Raw genomic sequence first — 24403 nt, forward strand, 5'->3', positions numbered from 1 at the left:
TACGTCCTACAGCACTATCAGGTTTACAAGCGCTGCGCTCGCTTTTAAAGCAGCGCAGCGCTTGTAAACCCTTCACAACCCCCTAGGCAACGAGCAGAGACAGTCATACTCACCGATCCGGTCCCACGATCGCGTCGCCAGCCAATGACAGCAGTGGACACGCGATGATGACGTGTCCACTGCTGTCCCTTTAAATAGCGCCGCCTACTGTCGGCTCCTCATTCCTGCTGCGCACTTCGGACCTGATGGAGCTCCCCTGCTGCCTTCCTGCTGCCTTCCTGCCAGATTGGTCGCCCCTGATCGCCTGCCTGCCTTGGGTAAGCTGAACTACAACTCTCTACCACTGTTTATTTTGCTTATTTCGATCTCAACTGTCTAAAAATTTTTTTTTTTTTTTTTTTCAATTTTTTCTTCTATCTTTGTCATTATTACACTTTTGTACACATACACACTTATTTACAACTTTCCCAAGCACACACAGACACTCACACACACACTTACACTTTTTTTTTTTTTTTTTTTTTTTTTTTTCTATCTTTCTTTTCTTTTCTTTCTTTCTTTGCTTTCTTTGGCAGTCTTTTTTTTTACTAAAACTTTATTTCTGATCTTGCTCTATAATTATCTGATTTATTTGGTTGCATTTTAGTGTTTTTTTGGCATTTTCATAATTGATTTCTGTTTTTTATTATTCTATTGCACTGTAACTTTTTTATTGCTATTGGGTGCTGAATTTGCAGTGACGTTGGTGGATCCAGGGCTCTGACCACCAATTTCATTGCAATTATTGTTCTTCTGTTGGTTTAGGTGGTTTTATTGGATTTTACTGATTTTATGGTGTTTTATCTTTGCATTGTTCTTTATTGTGTGTTTAGTGCCCCCAAAAAGGTTGCTTTTGCAGTGACATTGGTGGATCCAGGGCTCTGACCACCGATTTCATTGCAATTATTGTTCTTTGATTGCTTTTAGTGGTTTTATTCCATTTTAACTTCATTTGATTTCAGTTGTTCTAGAAAGGCTAAGATTGTTCTGGTAGTTTCTATTGCCAAGGGTTAGGCTGATGCCACACATGGCGTAGGGCTGATTTTTTTCAGCAAGTGGAAAAACGCTTGCCGAAAATTCAGCCCTACGCCTGCTACTTGTGCCTGCACCCGAATGAATGGAATACGCTCGGGTGCAGGCACATGTAGCCGATATACGCATGAAAACGCGAGACTTTGCATTCTCACGCGTTTTCATGCGTATATCGGCTACATGTGCCTGCACCCGAGCGTATTCCATTCATTCGGGTGCAGGCAAAAAAAAAAGGGGTGCATAGAGTGCAGCCCCAATATTATGCATTTTCAGGTTTGGCGGCCATGTACTTATGTGCAACCAGACATAGGTATCGTTTTATTCAGGGGAACTTGCAGATTGATGTTTAGTAAGTTTTTGGTAGTTGCCATGGAAATTTTGGAGAGAAATCTAGGTTTGTATCTGGTTTTTCCTTGATTTCTGACCAAAGCGCTGACTTCTGCAAGGGACTGCGGCCACAATTTTCCATGTAGAAAGAGAAGAGTGGTGTCTCTGAATAGCTGAAGGTGTGCACTTTTCGTAAATATATAGTTTGCGGGGGTTATTTCACAGGTATGGGGGTGTTTAGACTAAATAACTGCAGGTAGAGCACATAGAGCACATACCCCCCTTATGCATTGCCCCTGTTTGGGGGCATTTGGTGGCCACGTCTTTATGTGCACCCATACATATGGGGTATCGTTTTATTCAGGGGAACTTGCAAATTGAGGTTTAGTAAGTTTTTGGTAGTTGCCATGGAGATTTTGGGGAGAAATCTAGGTTTTTATCTGGTTCTTCCTTGATTTCTGACCAAAATCTAGGTTTGTATCTGGTTTTTCCTTGATTTCTGACCAAAGCGCTGACTTCTGCGATGGACTGCAGCCACAATTTTCCATGTAGAAAGAGAAGAGTGGCGTCTCTGAATAGCAGAAGGTGTGCACTTTTCGTAAATATATTGATTGTGGGGGTTATCTCACAGGTAGGGGGGGTTAACACTGAAAAGCTGCAGGTAGTGCACATAGAGCGCAGCCCCCAAAATTTCAACTGAAATTGCCCTTATGCATTGCCCCTGTTTTGGGGCATTTGGTGGCCACGTCTTTATGTGCTCCCATACATATGGGGTATCGTTTTACTCAGGGGAACTTGCAGATTGATTGTTAGTAAGATTTTGGTAGTTGCCATGGAGATTTTGGGGAGAAATCTAGGTTTGTATCTGGTTTTTCCTTGATTTCTGACCAAAGCGCTGACTTCTGCAAGGGACTGCGGCCACAATTTTCCATGTAGAAAGAGAAGAGTGGCGTCTCTGAATAGCTGAAGGTGTGCACTTTTTGTAAATATATAGATTGTGGGGGTTATCTCACAGGTAGGGGGGGTTAACACTGAAAAACTGCAGGTAGAGCACATAGAGCGCAGCCCCCAAAATTTCAACTGAAATTGCCCTTATGCATTGCCCCTGTTTTGGGGCATTTGGTGGCCACGTCTTTATGTGCACCCATACATATGGGGTATCGTTTTATTCAGGGGAACTTGCAAATTGAGGTTTAGTAAGTTTTTGGTAGTTGCCATGGAGATTTTGGGGAGAAATCTAGGTTTTTTATCTGGTTTTTCCTTGATTTCTGACCAAAATCTAGGTTTGTATCTGGTTTTTCCTTGATTTCTGACCAAAGCGCTGACTTCTGCAAGGGACTGCAGCCACAATTTTCCATGTAGAAAGAGAAGAGTGGTGTCTCTGAATAGCTGAAGGTGTGCACTTTTCGTAAATATATAGATTTTGGGGGTTATTTCACAGGTAGGGGGGGTTAACACTGAAAAACTGCAGGTAGTGCACATAGAGCGCAGCCCCCAAAATTTCAACTGAAATTGCCCTTATGCATTGCCCCTGTTTTGGGGCATTTGGTGGCCACGTCTTTATGTGCACCCATACATATGGGGTATCATTTTATTCAGGGGAACTTGCAGATTGATGGTTAGTAAGATTTCGGTAGTTGCCATGGGGATTTTGGGGAGAAATCTAGGTTTGTATCTGGTTTTTCCTTGATTTCTGACCAAAGCGCTGACTTCTGCAAGGGACTGCGGCCACAATTTTCCATGTAGAAAGAGAAGAGTGGTGTCTCTGAATAGCTGAAGGTGTGCACTTTTCAGAAATATATAGTTTGTGGGGGTTATTTCACAGGTAGGGGGGGTTAACACTGAAAAACTGCAGGTAGTGCACATAGAGCGCAGCCCCCAAATTTTTAGCTGTAATTGCCTTTATGCATTGCCCCTGCTTTGGAGTGTTTGGTGCCCATGTCTTTATGTGCACCCATACATATGGGGCATCATTTTATTCAGGAGAAGTTTGTCTTTCAAATTTGCCTTTGTTAGAAAATTTTTATGAGATTTTTTTTTGTCAAATCCACATTTGATCATGCGTCCAAGTTTACGTTTTAGAAAAAAAAAAAAAAACGTCAAAAAAAGCTCCAAATTGCACAATGCACTGACAAAAAGTATTTGGCTTTTGAGAGAAAACTACATTGCACCTAGAAACCTGAAGGTCTGTAGTTTCTAAAGATACCGAACATGAGGGGATATTTTAGATTTACATATAAGTTATGCTGCATCAACTGTTACAAGCGCTTTTCCGCTTTGTTCTGGTGTGATATTGTACTAAGTATTGCTTTAGTTTGGGGGTTACTTCTGGACAGGAACTGTGGGGTACCACCACATATTTGGTATCGTTGGACTTGGGAGTATCAGGGCTTTTACAAACGACAAAAAAAAGTGTGTAAAATTAACTTTTCTATGGAAAAAAACCTCAAAATATACAGAAATTTTTCATAATTTTTTTTTTTTTTTTACATATTTCACCCAAAATACACATCATATCTCCAGAAAAGTTATAAAATTTGATATGTATGTCGAAGCCCAATTAGTGACGAAAAAAACGATATATAATTTCCCTAGTTTCATGGAGGTTTTCCTACCAAAAAACATTGTTAAAGTGAATGAGTACAAAATGCTTAAAAAACGTCTGGCACTGGGGGGAACCGAAATGACGAATTCGGCTGGCACTTAAAGGGTTAAGTCATTCCCCCATTCCATTCTATCCAAATGGAATAAACCCATTCCCACCTTCTAACTTGTATCTATCTGTTTCACTTAATTCTGATGTATCCTCCTAGATGAAGTAACCAACTGTCAAAACTACTTCCTAATTCTAACATTGAGGTATCCCTGCAATGATAGTTTCACGTCCCACTGAGATAGAATAGTCAACTGACTTCAAGGTTCACTTTTCCTACCCTTATGCTATTTTAAGCCTAATACACCCCCTGCTACACACAGCTCCCTCATGTATCAAAGCCTATGCATAACAAAAGTGTAAATATTTACCTAAAATGAGCAGTAAGTTCCACATGAGAACGTAGTTCTTGATTGCAGGATGTGCATTTCACTTGAAATGGAATGTCCTTACACAAAGCAATCAAAACATTTTTTGCATATAGAGGAAAGGGTATTGGACATGGTAACCCTTTATCATCTGCAAAGAAAGTTGCAAATCAACCATCACACACACATAGATTTGAACTTGAGAGCAATATGTCACCATTCTGATCATTACGGTGCACAAAGAATTTTGATTCCCCAGCTTAAATCCTGATAGCTTCAATAAGTAGAAACAAGAGTAACCATCAGACTTTCAGTATTTTCATTTTGAACTTGCATACAATTTTGTAGATATAAATTGTTTATTGCAATGGCTTAAGGCCCTTGTGCTGTATAGTGCATAAGTGTAGACCGCCTCAGGTACACTTAATAAATGTGTGTTTGGAGAGTTTTATGGATATTTGTATTTAGTTTTTAAGACTCCATGTTGTCCCATGGTACCTTTTTAAATTTCAATAGGAGCAACTGATGTATAAAAACTCCCATCTCCCATGATAGCTTTTGAATTCTCAGTTTAAAGGATGCACCAAATCCACTATTTTGAGATTTTTCTGAATCCCGAATCTTCATGAGGAAACCAAATCCTAATTTGCATATAGAATTTAGTGCAAGGAAGGGTTAAAAAGAGCCATACGTGGAAACTATTTTCCAGTTTTATTTTACTTGACCAACAGTCATATTGGATAAATGGGAAAAACCCTCATTTTGTAGGCAATTATGAATAATATACGGGGCTGGTTTCCCCTTGTGCTTAAAATTAATCCTATCTGTAACAATGGCCCCTTTATTGGAGCTCCCTATAGATCCTATCACTTCTCCCTCCAGTGTGAAGAGTGGGCGTGTCCTAACGGTCCCTGCCAGAAGCACAGTAGGAGGGGGAGAGCCAATCACAGCCCTGCACTCAAACAAGGAAAGACAGGCTTCAGTTCCCTATCAGGTCAGCCTAGCTGCTGATTGGTTCCTATCCTAGAGTGCACTGTTCGGAGGGCCGCCGGCTCCCCAGCTCATCCAGAGAATTCAGCCAGCAGGAAGTGGAACAGATGGGCGAGGCTAGTGGGGTTTTTGTGGAATTTCTCAATAAATCAGTCAGAAACACAACTTTTTAAAGCACATTCCTTCTATATCTAGAGGAGTATAATTCACTGGTACATTCATAATTTTTATAGGATATGTCTCCTTTAAGGGCTTGGATAGGCAGTTGGATTCAGCTGAATCCAGAACCTGCTGAAAAAGGCTAGAATTCTGGCGAATGCTGAACTGAATACAGAATTTGGTGCATCCCTATTCAATTTATACTTTGTGTAAGATCATTTCAAATAGATAACACAGTATGATTTATTATATTATTTACAAATGTCATAGATATTTAAGCATAACAGGCTAATGCAAAAATAGTTGTCAAAAAAAACTGCAAACTTGATAAATTACCTAATTTGATGGCTCGCAAGAAGTGATTGCTTTCAGACATGTGCTGTAGACATTTATCTCTTAGGTTAAAAAGTAAAAAGCATGACGGACACGCAAAACTATTGATAACCTGAGGAGGAATATTGTTCTCATGGCCATCAGCAAGCTGTGCCTGAAAGATAAAACAAAACTAAATTACACATGAAGCAACAGTTTTTAAAAGAATATAATGATCTAAGCATTACTAATCAAGAAAGATAAAGTATTTTAATAGTTTAGGAAGCATTTGCAGGGAAAAATAAAAGGTAGTATGAATAAAAATCTACCCAATAGGTCTGGGAACTAAACGTTTTGAAATAGATAACAACAGCCATTCTAAAATCATGCACCTGTTCATCTAAACAGAAAAAAGAAGGTGCAGCTCCCATTGCTTCCAGAATAAACAACAAATAATGCTTTAAGGTCTATACATGAAAACCACAAACTTGGTTACCTTGTCATTTGGTTGGTGTCTTATAATGAACTTAAAGGGGTTGTTCACCTTTATCCAACATTCACAAATCTAACAGTTCACATTAATAGAACAATCTTTGCCATAAAACAGGATTCAGAAAAATCCCAACATTTTCTTTTGCAGTAATTATAGTTAAAGAAATCCAGAGTAATTGCCCAAAACTGAAACCAAATCCTTATTATGTTTCTTTAGAGCACTAAACAACTGAGGGTACCAATATAAATCTGCAAATTTGGGTTTAGATTCAATACCCATTCACTGAATTCCTAATTTTAGGACTACTAAATCATGCAAAAGATTCCATGCATCAGTGCATTAAAGCGTTGCAGTAAAATGCCCCCACCATGGCTAGGACATAAACCCCAGAAGTTATAGTGGGGTGGGGTAATCTCTGTGAATCTGAGAGATGGAGAAATCTTTTTTTTTTTTTTTTTTTTTCCCCAAATATTAATATATTAAGCATTAATTATCCATTTCAACTACTCACAGGAGGAGGGGTTTGTTCCAATAAAAAGCAGACGCATCTGGGGTCTCAAGCTGGTTTTTGCTGCCCCATGTAACTTGCTGAGTGGTGCTGCCTGAGGCATAATACTTTATTTATTGACATTTTTCACAAGTAACAAGCTTATAAAAATGAATACCTTTGCCTTCAGATGATCGTCATATTCATCAAGAGTTTCGAAACACTCAAGACAAGCAATGCAGGAATAAAAATTTGCAGGAACTCCAAGAAGATGGATTGAAGGGTCGCACGGAGAATGATCAAACCTTAAATTACAAAAGTTTGCAAAAATAATAAAGGCAATACGAGAGCTTAAAGGCAGCAGTAACTGCCCACAATAGGGCAAAAACATTCACCACAGATTGCCTCTTAACAAACTTGTACAAGTGAAAAGGTATAGACAACAAGTACTAAAAAGAAAATCACCAAATCACTTTCCTTGTTTCTACTTTTCCTGTTTTTAATTCAGTTTTTGCCAGTATCTTTAAAGGAGAACTAAAGCCTAACTAAAGAAGTAGGGCAGAAATGTTGTGCATTATGTTTTGAGCTTCTGTACCAGCTCAAGGCAAACACAACCCTTTAGCAGGAATGATCTGTTCCTCCATAGATATCCCCAGTATCTTCTTTTCTGCTGATTCACTGCACATGCTCTGTGCTGCTGTCACTCACTGAACTTCGATACTAACTCCCAATATAATGTATATGTAGCATATAAATGTCACAATATAATGATGATTAGTAATTAATACAGATAATTACTACGTGGCAGCTCTGAAACCAGTGCAATTAGCATCATAATTTAATAATCAGCCCTGTAGCATCAGCTTACATGACAGGCCAACCTCATTTTCTGTTTGATCATTTACAATGACCCCTAAGCTTAACTTCTCAACAGCGTCTAAGAGCACACTGAGCATGTGGGTGTTGCAGACACTTTCCAAGATGGGGAGCCCCTGTGAAAAGTCCTGGACCATTGCTGCTATTGATATGCTGAAACTTTGGGCTGGGGCAGTACCTTCAGTATATAAAATCTGGCATTTTTAGCCACGTTTATTTTTAGGGTTAGATAGATAAAAAGGTATATTATATAGCTCCAGCAAAGAGATCATCGGTCTAATTAAATTGTAGCTGGCAGCATTTAGTACTTTGTTTGCACAGATCTGGTTTAACCACATTTTAGTAGTGTCACAAATTCATATGGGATTTAAATAAAAATATATCTGGTACCTGGTATTTATTTATTATTCCAACATATTCTAGAGACATGCCTGGGTTTAATTAGGTAGACCCTTCACAAATATGCAAAAGGGCTCCAAATGCACCGGACACAGCGGCTTGCTTAAAACTCGATTTTTATTACTCCATACTCCACTACGCCAACCTGTACATGGGCTGGTGGGAGGAGTCCCACATTTATGGTAGTACCTCTGATTTTATTGACAAAATTGTTTTCTACAAACGTTATGTGGACGACCTTTTGTTTATTTGGCAAGGTACAGAAAGCGAGTATGCTGGTTTTGTAAAGGATTTGAACACTAATGATTTAAATTTGAGATTCACTAGTGAGTTTAATAAATTTAGTATTTCTTTTTTAGATTTAAAATTGGAGGCGTTTGGCTCATACGTTGAGACCACTGTGTTCAGGAAGGCCTGTGCTGGTAATGCTCTATTGAGAGCTGATTCGTGCCATCCAGGCCACACCTTTAAGGGAATCCCGTTGGGGCAGTTCTATAGACTTCGAAGGAACTGTAGTACAGATGGAGCTTTTCTTCAGCAAGCCTGTCTCTTACGCAATAGATTTTTAGATCGTTGGTATACCATGAGATCTCTCTCAACAGCTTTCATTAAGGCCCTCCGAATGGAGAGGGTGTCTTTACTTGCTGATAAGGTCACTGATAGTGATAAAAAGGATAAGAGCGATGTTGCACCTATTTTTGTAACTACCTACAGCAATCAGTTTTATAGAATTAAAAAGGTGATAGACAATTTAATACCTGTTTTATATAATGATCCACAACTAGCACAGATCTTACAAGGGGGCTGTAGGTTTGTGGCACGAAAAGCTCCCACTTTGGGCAATGTTCTCTCTCCCACTTTGTGGAGATCACAACCTACTAAACCCACTTGGTTGGCTACAAAAGGTACATACATCTGTGGCGCGCGTAGATGTATCACTTGTACGTATGTGAAACGGTCCACCACTTTCCAGAGTTCGGTTACGGGCAGATCTTTTGATATACGTGTTTATGCAAATTGCAATACACAGTATGTTGTATACCTGTTAACCTGCTTAAGTTGTAAAATTCAGTATGTTGGCTGTACAATCCGTTCTTTAAAAAGCAGGATGCGAGAGCACATTAGACACATTGTTTCAAAGAGCAGTAACAGTCCTATTGCAAGGCACTTTACACAATGTTGCGAGGCTGATCCTTCCTTTTTACAGATTCAAGTTATTGACAGGGTTAGACTGTTGCGTCTTGAGGTGAAATGGATCTTTATTTTGGGCACTCGGCATCCTACTGGTTTGAATTCTGTTTTTGATATCAGTTGCTATGTTTGACATAATTAACCTGAAATTTAATGATCTTATTCATTGTTTCTTACTTTAATCACTTTGATTTTATTAAGGTCATCGCTGTGGGGTATTATGACTTTTATCTCATGTGCTTATATATTTATTATTGATTCAATTTTACTGTGTAACTTTGTGTGGCTTGCTACATTGAACTTGATTGTATCGAATTTTCTCCATCTGTTTAAGAGTTAAATGGGCGGTACTGATGTCCTGCTCATCATCGTTATGTCACTATTTAAATGTTTTCTTGCTTGTGTTTGTTATGCCTATGATTAAGTGTATATTTACACGAAACGCGTCAGGCGTATTGTTTTTAAATGGAGTAATAAAAATCGAGTTTTAAGCAAGCCGCTGTGTCCGGTGCATTTGGAGCCCTTTTGCATATGCGTGATTTTGCCTTCCCCAGCTACAGGTTCGGGGCTCTGAGCACCTGAACCACTTCTGAACAACGGTGAGTTCTTTGCATTTAGGATTTCACATTGTGAGAGCTGATATGATGGTGTTGGGAATTTGACCTAGATCAACTGTGAGACAGATCCGGGGTTTATACACCCGGATCTCTCTTTTGTATTTGGTACGTTTTATTTACTTGATTTCCTGACATTTGAGACATTTAGGTTAAATTAATTGAGCCATTTCTAAGTTTAGGTTACTACCATTTCTTAGTTTGTAGACCCTTCACAAACACCTAACCCAACAAAACCCATTTTTAATTTTGTGAACTGAACCACTACCTGGATAATTTACCTACCAACAACACACCCAATACTTTCTTTTTATGCATGCATCCAATAGCTACAACACTTTTATATATTCCTAAGTTTTTATAGCTAAATAGGCAAGTTTAATTATCCAACATTCATATATATCCGTTTAGGAATGCACCAGATCCATTATTTTTGGATTCAGTCGAACCCCGAATCCTTCACAAAGGATTCGGCCAAATACTGAATTGAATCCGTATCCTAAATGACATATGTAAATTAGGATACGTAAGGGTTAAAGTCTGCATCAGCTCTGTAGCTAATGGTTTTAAAATATAACTCCCTGCACCCTCAAAAGTGGTCAAGAGTGGGGGGGTTAAAAGGAGCCCTTTGTTTTTGCACAGGTTGTGCTGGACGTGGTTTTAACTGCAAACATCGCCCTTGGTTAAAAGGAGCCACATTTAAATCTTAAAAAATTGAATGTGTTTTACAAACTAAGTAAATGTGTATTTACATCACATTAAAAATTAATACGTTTTTTGAAGGGCAAGAAATGACATAGCTGGATATGAATAATGCATACAACACATCTACTAGATATAACACTCCCAAAAAAATGTGTATCTTGAGGATGCAGGGAGTTGTATTTTAACACCATCAGTTTGAGAGCTCTTTCTGATAATTACCCTTTGTGTGCTGTGCTGTCTAACAGGGGCTGGCCGAGGTGACCGGGCACCCTAGGCAACCCGGTCGGCTACCTCGCCCCTGCACCGCTACATCGCAACCCCCCCGTCTGTTTTAACGCGCATGCGCAGTTCGAGCGTGGGGGGCGCTGCCACGTGTGCCATCCCACCGGCGACTTACATTTTCGCCCGTGGGATGGCAATTCGGGGAGATTAGTCGCCCGCAAAAAGGGAGATATGTCACGTGCGACTAATCTCCCCGTGTGCCAGAGCCCTTATATTGTTTCTAAGATATGTTATTCTGGGGTTGTTTAGAGTAATATTAGATATAGAAAAAAAATGGTTTTCTTATTCTCTAAGTCTACTGAAAAATCATTTAAACATTGATTAAACCAAATAGGACAGTTTTACCTCCAATTTTCCCTTATTTACACTGTTCCAAACCAGAGCAGGAGCTTCAATCACACAAACTGGCGTTGCTAAAAGGTGGATGAAGGTTCAAGACAAACATGGCAAACACTTTTCAATTGGGGAATTTTCTGAAGTAAAAGGCAATTAACCCCCAAAGCACACGGCTGCATTTATTGCCAATTTCCTCGAGAAAGAAATTTATTTAAGTACTGTACCACTGGTTTGCACCAATTTAAAAAGACATATGTCACCAGAATCCAAGCCCTTAGTATTTATTTAGTAACCCTAGCTGTAGATTATCAAGTTTCAATGAGCACCTGTATGATGTTTATTAAAATTCTATACACTCTAAGTGAACATACCTTTTAAGATGTCCTAAGAGCAGCTGACCATTATCGTATTTTCTGTTGCAGTGGATAAGAGGACAGATGATGGGCTTGTTTATCAAAGGACTTTGTTCACTAGAACGACTCATATTTCTGCGCCTTGAACAGACTACTCCTGGCTTGAGCCCTATAACAGTAAATACACAGTTAGCCATAACATACTCTGAGTCCACAAGTGTATTTATTGCTCCATCTCCAACGGCTGCTCTGTTCATTGCGTAATAAACAATATACTGTTAGAAATAAAAGCATTCATTTTTCTTGTGTAATTATGTAGGGCAGTTAAAGCTACATTTGCATTTTAATCTGACATCTGAATTCATGTCTACATTTGCTAGAACATGTCAGTGCCAGTGGGCACCCTTTCACTGCCAGCCGTTTTGGACCAAAGTGGAACTTCTACTGCCAGACAGTTTTTGAACATTTTGCACTGTTTCACTTTAGGGGCCTTTCCCCTGGGGGACTTTTGGTTTACCCAGGAAAACAATATATTGTTTTTTTCAGGACAACCAAAGCTTTCAAAATATGGTAGAATTTTGGTGTAATTCCAATTCTGTAACAAGATATAGGCTTCTAAATGTCTAAGGTTATTTCACATTTTCCATAATATAAACACACATACCAGAAACAAAAATTATTTTATGCACAAAAATACAACTGATTTGGAAAGTCCCATGTCTCCTGAACGTGCCAATACCAAATATATATAGTTTTATGAAGATTTCTCACTTGTATAGGTCAAAAACTCCCAGCAGTACACTACCAAATTTCCAAAGCACTGCTTCAGAAAGCTGCATACTTTAGATTTCAAGGCCAAAAAATCCACTAACAGAAGGTTTATTCCAGAAAATTACACATTTCTGGAAAGAACAGATTCTGGGGAATCCAGAATAGGCACAACTGTCTGTCTACTCCAAACTATCAAGTCATAATGGTTTCCTAAAGTTATAGGTTTTTATCAAAATTTGTGAAGTTTTTAAAAAAATCGCTTCAAAGCTTCCCGTTTATAGTATCTTATCTCCTACAGGTCATAAAGTAACCAAATAAAACACCCTAAATATGAACGCCAGGGGTCCACTAAATAGTTTGATGCCCAATATGTATAGGTTTACCTAGGTATGTGGCATGTAGGGGCCCCAATGTGAACATACCCCCATATGATCTATCATTTCTGTCATTTCAGCTCCTGCAAAATTCAACACATTTACATCATATTAAGCGGGGATAAAGCTAGTACATTCACTCCAGAAAGTCATATATTTTTGGAAAGTACACATTCCCCTGAATTCAAAATGGGTACCCATGTCTTTCTACTCCAAAGTACCAAACCGCAAAGCTTTCCTAAAGCTGGCAATTTTGATGAAATTTCCAAAAATCCCTTCAAAACTTCCAGTTTCCAGCACCTTATCTCCCACATAGCATTAGGTACCAAGATAAAACACCCTAAATATGAACGCCAGGGGTCCACTGAACAGTTTGATGCCAAATATGTATGGGTTTACCTAAGTATGTGGCATGTAGGGGCCCCAATGTGAACATACCCCCATATGATCTATCATTTCTGTCATTTCAGCTCCTGCAAAATCAACACATTTAAATCATTATATGTGGGATAAAGCTAGTAAAAAGTACGCTCACCCCAGAAAGTCATATATTTTTGGAAAGTACACATTCCCCTGAATCTAAAATTGGTACCAGGGTCTTTCTACTCCAAAGTACCAAGCCGCAAAACATTTCTAAAGTTAGCAATTTTGATGACATTTCCAAAAATCCGCTCAAAGCTTCCACTTTGCAGCATCTTATCTCCCACATAGCATTAGGTACCAAGATAAAACACCCTAAATTTGAACGCCAGGGGTTCACTGAACAGTTTGATGCCCAATAAGTATAGGTTTACCTAAGTATGTGGCATATAGGGGCCCCAATGTGAACATACCCCCATATGATTTCCCATATAGATTGTAAGCTCTACGGGGCAGGAACCTCCTTCCTCTTGTGTCCTCGACTCTTAACTTATTGCAGCTGTATTTATCTTGTATCTATCTGTATTTATTGTTGTACTTTGTACTTATCTATTATTATCTTATTAACACCCTGTTTGTATTAATGTATTTTACTGTACAGCGCTGCGTACATAAGTAGCGCTTTATAAATAAAGATATACATACATACATACATATGATGTGTCATTTCAGAAAATCAACACATTTACATACTTTATGTGGGATAATGCTACAAAAAAGTACGCTCACCCCAGAAAGCCATATATTTTTGGAAAGTACACTTTCCCCCGAATCTAAAATGGGTACCCATGTCTTTCTACTCCAAAGTACCAAGCCGCAAAGCTTTCCTAAGTTTGCCGATTTTTATGATATTTCAGAAAATTGCCTAAAAATGAAGTTTGCCGCATTTATCTCACACAATTTCTTGCGTACAATGGCAAATCACCCCCAATAGGAACACCAGAGGTCTACTGAACAGTTTGATGCCCAATATGCATAGATATACCAAAGTCTGTGGTATGTACTGACCCCAAAATGAAAATAGCGCATAAGGATTTCTCGCCTGCCAACTCCGCTTTTGCACACAGAGCCCCCTGTCAGCATATTATGTGCCGTAACCCCCCTAACTATACAGAGACCCCCAGAAAACCATATATTTTTGTAAAGTACACATATTGATGAATTCAAAATAGGTTAAGTTATTTTTGTACACCAAAGTTACACCTGGCAAAGCTATTCTAAAAACAGATCAGGAACACTTATACAGGGATAAAAATGCAATAAAACCACAAAAATTGTGCAAATTAGTGAAACAACAAAATAAGTCACACGACAGTGTAATTAGTGGTCAGAATATCTGATCCAATAGTCACGGTGTCAAAATAAACAGTTTTTATGGAAAATAAACTAAAAACAAGCAGTAAAAATGGAAGAAAAAAAAAATACAAAAAACAGTTTGTGTATACACGTGTGTACATATGTAAAAGTAGTGTATCAGTGTGTAAGTGTGTATATGTGTGTATATAAGTGTATATTAGTGTGCAAAATGAAAAAAAAACTAACACAAAAAGAGTGCTAAATTTGTGCTGTATGTAGGTATAAATGTGTTTAAGTGAGTGTAACTGTGTAAATACAACAAATAAAAACACACTTACCTGTCCAGAAGCAGGGATCGCATGGCTGGTCGTTCTGTGCAGTCCTGGTGAGTGGGCGGCTCTTGGGTGGGGGGAGCAGGAACCAGGGAGCAAGCAGCAGACGCGATGCGATGCATGGCCGACATGGCAGCCCTCCCTGGCTCGTTGCCCAGGGGGCTGTCATCACTAAAAACTCTGCAGAAGTGGCGCACGCCGCTTCTAGAGAGAGAATCTTTATCTGCCAAACGACGTATGGCGCACCTCGTTGGCAGATAAAGCCTTTTCCTGCAACGACGTACGTCGTTGGCAGGTAAAGGGTTAAGTCACTTAGAACACTGTGGGAGTATTATAACTTTAAACAAAATAAATATAAATCTGGGGTTGATCGTTTAAAAAAAATAAAAAAATCTATATATAGATATATGGCTGTTTATGAAAAGATAAACCATTATTAATGCAACACTCCAGAACTCAATATATGTTAAATATCCTTTTTATCCACCAGTACCAAACTCATCAAAACAACACAACAATACAAAGGTTTAGCTAATCATGCTTCATTATAGAATATACTGCTCTCCATTTCAAGTCAGTTTAGTGCCTTCACACAGCACAACACCCACCCAATACCCAACACACCTGCTTTCCTATACCAACTGAAAAAGAATTTGCTTGGAGTTTTTTCAAAATAGCCATGCTTAAAGTTCTGTCCTGATTCTGGTCATAGATTCACATAGTTGTAAAATCTATGGCTATCATGGTTCCAAAGACTTTGAGATATGAGATTATTTAAAATCTGCTCCATCCTTACAAGCTCTAGTGAGTGGTAAAAAGAGTATACATCCAGCAACTCATTCAACACTATTGCCCCACAGCTTAAAAATGAGGCACAGAGGCTCGGCAATCTTCTGCAAATGTTTTCAGACCAGCAATAATGTAAATTGGCAATGAAAAACATACGCGTTGCTTCATTATTGCGAAGCAGCCTGAAGTTGCCTTAATGTTACTTTTTACTTTGCAATACTTTGCGCTAGTCCCATATCCTAATATTTCCACTTAATATAAATAAAAAAAGTTGTGAGTATGGAATCGATCATACAGATATGGATAGATTCCACAATGATTCTTTAATAAATTGATACTGTATAGATATTATTGTTGGCTATTGCTCCTTATTTTGCTTACCTGGCATTTTAAGCCACTGATCAACACAAATTCTTGCTGCATCTGTACCAGGCAGCCCTTTGAAGACCTCCAGCCCTTGAAGACCATGAGCACGTTGGTCATGCAGTTTTTGCTAAATAATAAAGGAATATGTGATTTTACATGCTACAAAACAAATGGAAAGCACAAAAGTCTTAATAAGGTGTATTAAACTCTGTTGAACTTGTGAGTCATACAATCATGGCCAAAATTGTTGGCACCCCAGAAATTTTTCCAGAAAATCAATTATTTCTCAAAGAAAAGTATTGCAGTAACATGTTTTGCTATACACATGTTTATTCCCTTTGTGTGTATTGGAACAGAACAAAAAAGGGAGGGAAAAAAAGCAAACTGAACATAACGTCACACAAAACTCCAAAAATGGGCTGGACAAAATTACTGCCCAACAATTTTGGCCATGACTGTACATTTTATAAATTTAAAACACTACAAATATTCAATAAAATTGAAATCCATCATCTAAAATACCAGCCACATGCTACTTTGCCTGACAGGGAGCAGGAGAGGGGATAGGAGAGATCTGCACAGATTTTGGCACAGGAAAACAAAGAGACAACAAATCATGTTTCTTTTGACAGAGAACTCAGTGCAGCGTTTCTGTGAGTGCTTAAGGCTGTATTTACATAGACCTTACTTAGTTTTTACCTTTCCTTCTTATTTAATCATAAGCAGTAATTACCCACCAATTTAAAACAAATTGACAAAATAGTACAGCACCTTTTGATAAAAACATAATTGCAGGGCCAATAGAGTAATGCTTATACAGCATCCAGGGTTACACCTATACCTCCAAACTTTCACATTAAAGTACAATTGTAAAACGCTAACGATTAAATAATACTAAATAAATAACATTAATAAATAAATGTAATGCTGCCAAAATAAAAACCAGTAAAATTCAATTAGTATAACAAGTTATATCAAAAACATGATTTAAACCACGTGGCATGAGTGCATATAAAAAATATCCAAAAAATAGTAAGCTGGATTAATGATCCACTCTCTTACCTAATCTAACTTTCTCTATACCTTGAACCGAAATATATTATATATATAGACGAAAGTTCCAGTTAAGAACTGAAACGTTGGTCTAAATAAAAAACCTCTCATCTGTTTGAACCTGTGACTCCTGTGTGAAAATCCTGTGAGTGCGGCCCCTTCATTCCTGTATTATTGTTTCTGCACTGGCACCCAGGTATCCATTGTCTCTCATGGTGTGCATCTTCCTGGCACTTCGTTTCTATATATATTATATATATGTGTGTATACTACTGGTGGCATACCATTCCAATAATTAGGTTTGGGTGAAGAGTAAACAGTTTATATATTTTGGAGAAGAACAGCAACACCAAGCTGAGGTGAAATAAGTTACAAAAACATGTTTAATGCAATTAAACATTTAATGGAAAGTAGGATACAAAACATTTTACATAGTCAAACGAAGACATTCAATTTACCTGAAATGCTTTATTTTTCTCTGTTCTATTTTTTTTTTCTACCTCAACATGTTTTGCAAGGCGACTGAGAGTTGAGGACACTCTGTCCTTCTGACGATCAATATGGTCCTTCATTTTTTTCTGGAGAAATAAAAAAATTCCCTGTTAAAATGAAATACAAGTCTATAGTGAATAAATTCCGGGTTTGGGAGCTCCTCTGCTTCCAGACCCAGAAGTGCAGCAGAACTTGGAATTTACGAACTGAAACCACTTAGGTACTTTAAAGGAGAAGGAAAGGCTAGTAAAGAGTTAATCTCAAGCTGCAGGCATCCCTTCAGTTGTCTCAATAGTGCCCTTAAGTCTCCCCATATTTCACCTGTTCAGAAGATCTGAAGCCAAACAGGAAGAAAAAACGCAGAGCTGTGTGAAGAGGATTCCCATAATGCATCACTCCTGCACAGACTATGCGACCAGGACACTGTAGGTGGCGCATGTGCAGTGCTCGTTTTCAGTGAGAGAAGCAAGCGCGCTCCCCTCCCCTGGCCCAAGTGACATGCAGACACATAGACATAGAGAAGCACAGAACAAGCAGGCAAGCACTGGAGCGAGCGGGGGGGGGGGGTGTTTGATTGCCATGGGGGGGGTGTGAGCGGGGGGATCCAAGATGGCGGCCGCAAGAGGCTGCAAATACAGCTAAGTTACTAGGCAAATTTTGGGAGAAGTGACCATTATTTTAAATTGGTGATTTGCTATGGGCAAGGGGGCTCTACACTATATTAAGGGCCTTTCCTTGCTCTTTAAGTGCCACCAAATGTAGAATCTACATTCTGTGGATCAAAGGGTTAAAGAAAGTGAAAATAAATAAAGCACATTACTTCTAAACAGTTTTAAATCTTAATGAGAAAGGTGGAATGGCACTGGTTTTGTCAAATCAAACGTAGGTGTATATATTGCTCCTACTGTTTACCTTAAAATGTCAACAAATGTGTGCAAAAACTTTGCTTTTTTTTTTGGTCTTTCAAGACATAAGGGAACTATTTCCCACCACTACAGCATCTGACAGAAAGTGATTGGAGTCACCCCCTAGACACTTTGCTTAACATGGGAGGGGAAATCAAAGGAGCCATTTCTAAATTTTATAAATCCATACATAAAATTGATTGATTCTACTACACATTATAGGGGCATTGGAAATGGCTACAACACTTTCCTGAATAAGACATGGAAGACATACTGGAAGCATTCCACAATAACATTAAAGCACTTCCCATGCCATCATATTGAGAAATGTTTCTGAAACTTTTTCACTATACATATTATTCCCCCATGAAACTTTATGAGCTGAAATTATGGAGCCCACGCATGTCCAAAATGCTATCAGAATGACGCAGATCCATATCATGCATTATGGGGATTCCGAAAACTTACAAATTATGGCAGGAGGTAAGTGATTTCTCTAATGCATATAATTTAAACTACACCCCCCTCACCCCAGAGTTGGCTATTTTAGGTCTTCCCACAAGATTTTCTTCTAGGTTAACCAGGGGTAGTAAGTGATTACTAATTATTATATCAGCAGTCGCGAAAAAAGCCATCCTGCAAGAATGGATAAGTCTTGCCCCTATCTCTCTCTTTATGTCTTTCAAAATTATTTTTTCTATTTAACATGGATTGGGTAAAACTTTGTTAAAGTTGTCTCAAAGAATGGGGCACGCAATTGTCAATTTAACTGTATGATTCAGTTAGATGTGTATTGGCAATGATCGGTAGGTCACATCAGTATTATCTTACAATATAGTTGCAAGAATATGTAGGCCATCATATAAAAATAATTTTTTTCTTTTAAAAGTTGTTTCCAATTCTTTTGCATTGGCTTTCAGATTCAACCTCTAAGCAAACAAATAATTGTTCACCCAAATCTCTCTTCATCTGACCAACAATAAACTGCTTTATGCCCACTAGGGGAGCCAGACCCTGAAGTTGGGAATTCCTGCCTTATGGCGATACTGGCTCAAAAGAACACTGTATAACAAATTGTCACTGGTTTAAGCAGTTAAAAACCCACAGGAACAAAAAAAAAACAAAAAAAAACTGAGTAGTCATTTCACAAATACTTACAGTAACAAGAGAACACTTTGAGTCTTCATCACTACTAATTAAATCAATGCATTCCAGGACAGGTCGTAATGGACCCTCCTAAACATGGAATAAAATGAAGCCATGAGACATTACATTTGATTTTCACAATGTTTCTTTCTAAAGGAAAGCAAAAATGTGCAAAACAATTAGTTTAAGCACAGGCAAGCAGTTGAACTGAGTGGATGCAGGGCAACAAAGCTCTACCAGCCTTAATGCTAAACTTTAACTCCCACAGCTAGTAAATTTTAATGGCCACAAAGTAAAACTAAAGCAATTGACTTCAAGAGAAGAGATGAGACGTCAAACCTTAACTAGTGATTGATTTAATGAAAAGTGTCACCCCAGAAATACAGCAATAATGCAAATAGCTTTTATTAACCCTGGGATGTCTGAAAAAGCTACCACCTGATATTTTAAATACTTACACAGACAAACTCAATCTCATCCTCAAGGCTCTCAGTATTCTGGACAAGTTTATCTTCAATGGAGTTCAAATCAGTGGACAAATCCATTATCTAAAGTGGGTAAGCAAATGGTTCACATATGTTAGATATAACCTTTATAACTGGTTGGAACCATAAATACAGTGTGGGTGAGTCATTAATAAAAGGTGTTTTAAAGGAATAATTCACCTGTAAGTGAAAGGGATTCTGTCACAAGAAAACATTTTTTTTTTTTACAAAATGCATATTAATAGTGCTGCTCCAGCACTGAAATCCATTTTTCAAAACAACAAACAGATTTTTTCCTAACGTTGACATTTGACATGGGCCAAACATATTCTTAGTTTTCCAGGTGCCCTTAGCTATGTAACTTGATAAACTTTAGCTAAACTTCTCTTTGCTGCACTGCACTGCCCTTCCCCCCAGCAGCCGATCAGCAGAACAATGAGAAGGTAACAGCTCCCTGACACCTATATAACTAAAAATGCTCCCATGCCCTACCTAGTGGTGGATATGAGAACAGTAAAAAGTCTGGCTCACCCAAGTCATGACTCCTACAATAACACAGAGAAGGAGAAACAATAGCTTATCTAAAAGCAGTTGTATTGTAAAGTGCTAGCTCCTTCTGGAAGCTCACGATAAGGCACAATGAAATGGCTGTCTACACACCAATATTACAATAAAAAAAAAAAAAGACATTTGTTGGTTTAATTTGCAATGTGCACAGTGAAATTTAGTAATACAAATAAAACCATAAAGATCAGGACAGAATCCCTTTAAAGGAGAAAGAAAAGCCTAAGACACTGGGCGGGTGCAAAAATGTTAGGCACCCCCCAGTGACTATAATCTCTTACCTTTTACCCCCAGGCTAGTGCTCCTGTGAAAAGAAAACAGCACCAGCCCAGGGTACCGGCAAGCCAACATGTCTCCTCTTCCTTCTCGGCACGCTTGCACAGTAGAGTGAAAAGCCAAACTAACAAAAAACTCTGCCTTTTTCACTCTACTGCACATGCGCCCCTGGATTCAGAAGAAAGAAGGAAGAGGAAACACTACCCCGGGGGCTGGTGCAGTTTTCTCTAACAGGAGCACCATGCTGGGGTAAAAGGTATGAGATTACAATCACTAGGGGTTCCTAACATATGCCACCCCCTCCCCCAGTGATTTTTACCTAACCTTTAAAGGAACAGTAACACCAAAAAATTAAAGTGTTTTAAAGTAATTGAAATATAATGTGCTGTTGCCCTGCACTGGTAAAACTGGGGTGTTTGCTTCAGGAACACTACTATAGTTTATATAAATAAGCTGCTGTGTAGCCATGGGGGCAGCCATTCAAGCTGGAGAAAAGGAGAAAAGGCACATAGCAGATAACAGATAAGACACCATTGTATTCTACAGGGTTTATTTGTTAGCTGCTGTATAACCTGTGCCTTTTCTTCTTTTGAATGGCTGCCCCCATGGCTACACACCAGGGTTCATATAAACTCTAGTAATGTTTCTGAAGCAAACACAAAAAAACATTATAGTTTAATTTCTTTGAAATATATACATTTTTTGGTGTTACTGTTCCTTTAACTTTTAGCTTATGATTGTTATTGCCATTCTGTCCTGCCTGTTTCCAGTTTCAAATAGGGTCACAGCCACAAAATTTCTGTGTGGCTACAATTTTACTGTTACTTCTTCTTAAAGGAACAGTAACACCAAAAAATGAAAGTGTATAAAAGTAACTAAATTATAATGTGCTGCTGCCCTGCACTGGTAAAAGTTGTGTGTTTACTTCAGAAAGTCTACTATAATTTATATAAATAAGCTGCTATGTAGCCATGGAGGCAGCCATTCAAAGGAGAAAAGGCACAGGCACATAGCAGATAACAGATAAAACACTATTGTATTCTACAGAGCTTATCTGTTATCTGCTATGTAACCTGTGCCTTTTCTCCTTTTTTCCAGCTTGAATGGCTGCCCCCGTGGCTACACAGCAGCTTATTATATAAATTATAGTAGTGTTACTGTAGCAAACACACCAGTTTTACCAGTGCAGGGCAACAGTGCATTATATTTTTATTACTTTAAAGCTCTTTCATTTTTTAGTGTTACTGTTCCTTTAATTATTTCTCTTTGGCCCTTCCCTCCCATTCTCTCACTGTCTGGTTGCTAGGGTAAATTGTACCCATGCACCACAATAAAATTCCAATCTGGAAAGCAGCCCCAAAAAAACCTAAATAATTCAAATAATCCATAACGGAATATCGCTTGTCTGCATCATACTAAAAGTTAATTTAAAAGTGCACTACCTCTTTAAATTTTTTTTAATGTTCAGTACTGCCAAACAAAAAAAAAGAATGTAGTTTGTTAAGCAACTGGACACTTACTCCCTATATATAAATTGTCCAACAAGCACAACATAAAAAAAAGCACTTTAAGAAACTAGTACTCTATCCATTGACTTTAATGACATTTAGTAATAAATTACTATATTACTAAGATTTTTAGCAGATCATGCTCACAACTCACAATAACACTAAAAGTAGCTGATACACTTGTGTAAATAACACCAGCTGCACAAGCAAAACTTGGCACATTGCACTTTAGTAAACATAGGAGCTGTTGTGTTACTAAAAAATGTAGTGTTAACAAGCAATAAGTTATTAATATGCTTCCAACTTTTAAAAGATCCCTAAGTTTGCATTATTCTCTACCATGCTGATATATTTTAATAACAGGCAATTTAGACAACTAAATGATGTAACTGATACAATATCTGCTGTACATTACAGGGCTGCTCAATGGTGTATGGGAGCATTAACATGTACACTGACTTCTGTTATTGGCCCCACAGTAAGATCATTGGGCCCCTAAACATATGGAGTGTATGTAACATATGGAAAACTTACATTACTTTTGTAGAAACGTAAGTTGACTTGTGTATTAGGCAATGCCAGGCAGTGTGATCTAGGGTTTAAACTGAGAGCAAACTTCACTGACCCCCAATGAACTGTAAGAGGAGACATAATGGATAAATGGAATGAAACCCTAATTTTGTAGGCAAATGTGAAAAATATATAGTGCTGTTTTCCCTTTGGGCTAAAATTAATCCTATGCCTATGATTAAGTACCCTGGTAGGTACGAAACGCGTAAGGCTGTTGCAGTTGTTTTTTTATGGAATAAATACATTTTGAAACTTTTATCAACACTACAAGCTGCTTCTTGAAAACTTCTTTGACGTAAAAGGGATCCCAGATGTGCCTGCCTATTTTGTTCCCGTATGGTTCTGCATGACTCCCCAAGCTGATGGTCTGGGGCATGAGCACCTGGACCCACCTAAGTAGGGGGTAAGATTCTACTTTAAATACGATGATTCTGTCAGTCTGTGAGATCTATGTATATATGTATTTTAAAATTAATCCTCTGTTAAAATGGCCCCTTTGTTGGAGCTCTCTATAGATCCTTTAAGTTGTCTGTCCCGGTTTCAAATGAAGATGTCCTAATGGTCCCTGCCAGAAGCATTGCAGGAGGGGGATAGCCAATCACAGCCCTGCACTCACACAAGCAAAGACAGGCTTTGGTTCCCTATCAGGTCAGCCTAGCTGCTGATTGGCTCCCCTGCACTTCCAGAGAATTCAGCCAGCAGGAAGTGGAACAGATGGGCGGGACTAGTGGGATTTTAGGGGAATTTCTCAATAAATCAGTCTGAAACAACTTTTTTTTTTTTTTTTAAGCACAATCCTATGTTTACAAGAGTATAATTTAATGGTACATTCTTAATTTGCATATGATGTCGCCTAATAAGTACATTAATTAATGTTTGACATGAAACGACTATTAGAGCGACAGCAGCTGTTTATATAGCACACACAAGGAGCGTGGTCAAAACCTTGCAGCAGGGCACTTGTGTTTATAGGGGGGCCCAATATAAATAGCCTGTATGGGGGTCCAATATAAATAGCCTGTATGGGGGCCCAATATAAATAGCCTGTATGGGGGCCCAATATAAATAGCCTGTATGGGGGCCCAATATAAATAGCCTGTATGGGGGCCCAATATAAATAGCCTGTATGGGGGTCCAATGTTTCTGATGGCAGCCATAGCCACACCAACTAAGTATCACCTGGAACAAACAGCAGCACTGTGCTCAGTCTAAATAGAAAATGTTGACAGCAATCAATTTCAAATTACATCTATTTTGCACGCCCACAATGTACAACGCAGCCTATAACCACACACAAGCGCGCCCAATTTAATAACTACAGATAATTCTCTACATTTTCACCTTCCACAGTCTTCCAGCTGCACGGCCAACATAAACACATATATATCCGCAGCGGCGACTTTGTATCCACAAACACTGCAAGCGCAACTATGGCTTTAC

At 38.5% G+C, this 24403-nt stretch overlaps 1 protein-coding gene across 2 annotated transcripts in view; it reads right to left on the bottom strand.

Moving 5' to 3' along the window:
* Nucleotides 1-24403, bottom strand: part of znf451 (zinc finger protein 451) — a 37016-nt gene that overhangs the window by 12517 nt on the left and 96 nt on the right. The window contains exons 1-9 of one of the 2 annotated variants that reach the window (XM_031894597.1): nucleotides 24305-24397; nucleotides 20019-20108; nucleotides 19573-19650; nucleotides 17476-17595; nucleotides 15980-16091; nucleotides 11635-11785; nucleotides 7039-7165; nucleotides 5905-6055; nucleotides 4423-4570 (exon numbers count right to left, since the gene is read on the bottom strand). In XM_031894597.1, the coding sequence (XP_031750457.1) occupies nucleotides 4423-4570; nucleotides 5905-6055; nucleotides 7039-7165; nucleotides 11635-11785; nucleotides 15980-16091; nucleotides 17476-17595; nucleotides 19573-19650; nucleotides 20019-20105 (974 nt within the window). In that variant the 5' untranslated portion in view covers nucleotides 20106-20108; nucleotides 24305-24397. Of the gene's footprint in view, nucleotides 1-4422; nucleotides 4571-5904; nucleotides 6056-7038; nucleotides 7166-11634; nucleotides 11786-15979; nucleotides 16092-17475; nucleotides 17596-19572; nucleotides 19651-20018; nucleotides 20109-24304; nucleotides 24398-24403 lie in introns of those variants that run through there. The other variant, XM_031894598.1, reaches the window with a different exon arrangement.

The sequence above is a fragment of the Xenopus tropicalis genome, chromosome 10, assembly GCF_000004195.4.
Source record: "Xenopus tropicalis strain Nigerian chromosome 10, UCB_Xtro_10.0, whole genome shotgun sequence".
NCBI classification, from domain to species: Eukaryota; Metazoa; Chordata; class Amphibia; order Anura; family Pipidae; genus Xenopus; species Xenopus tropicalis.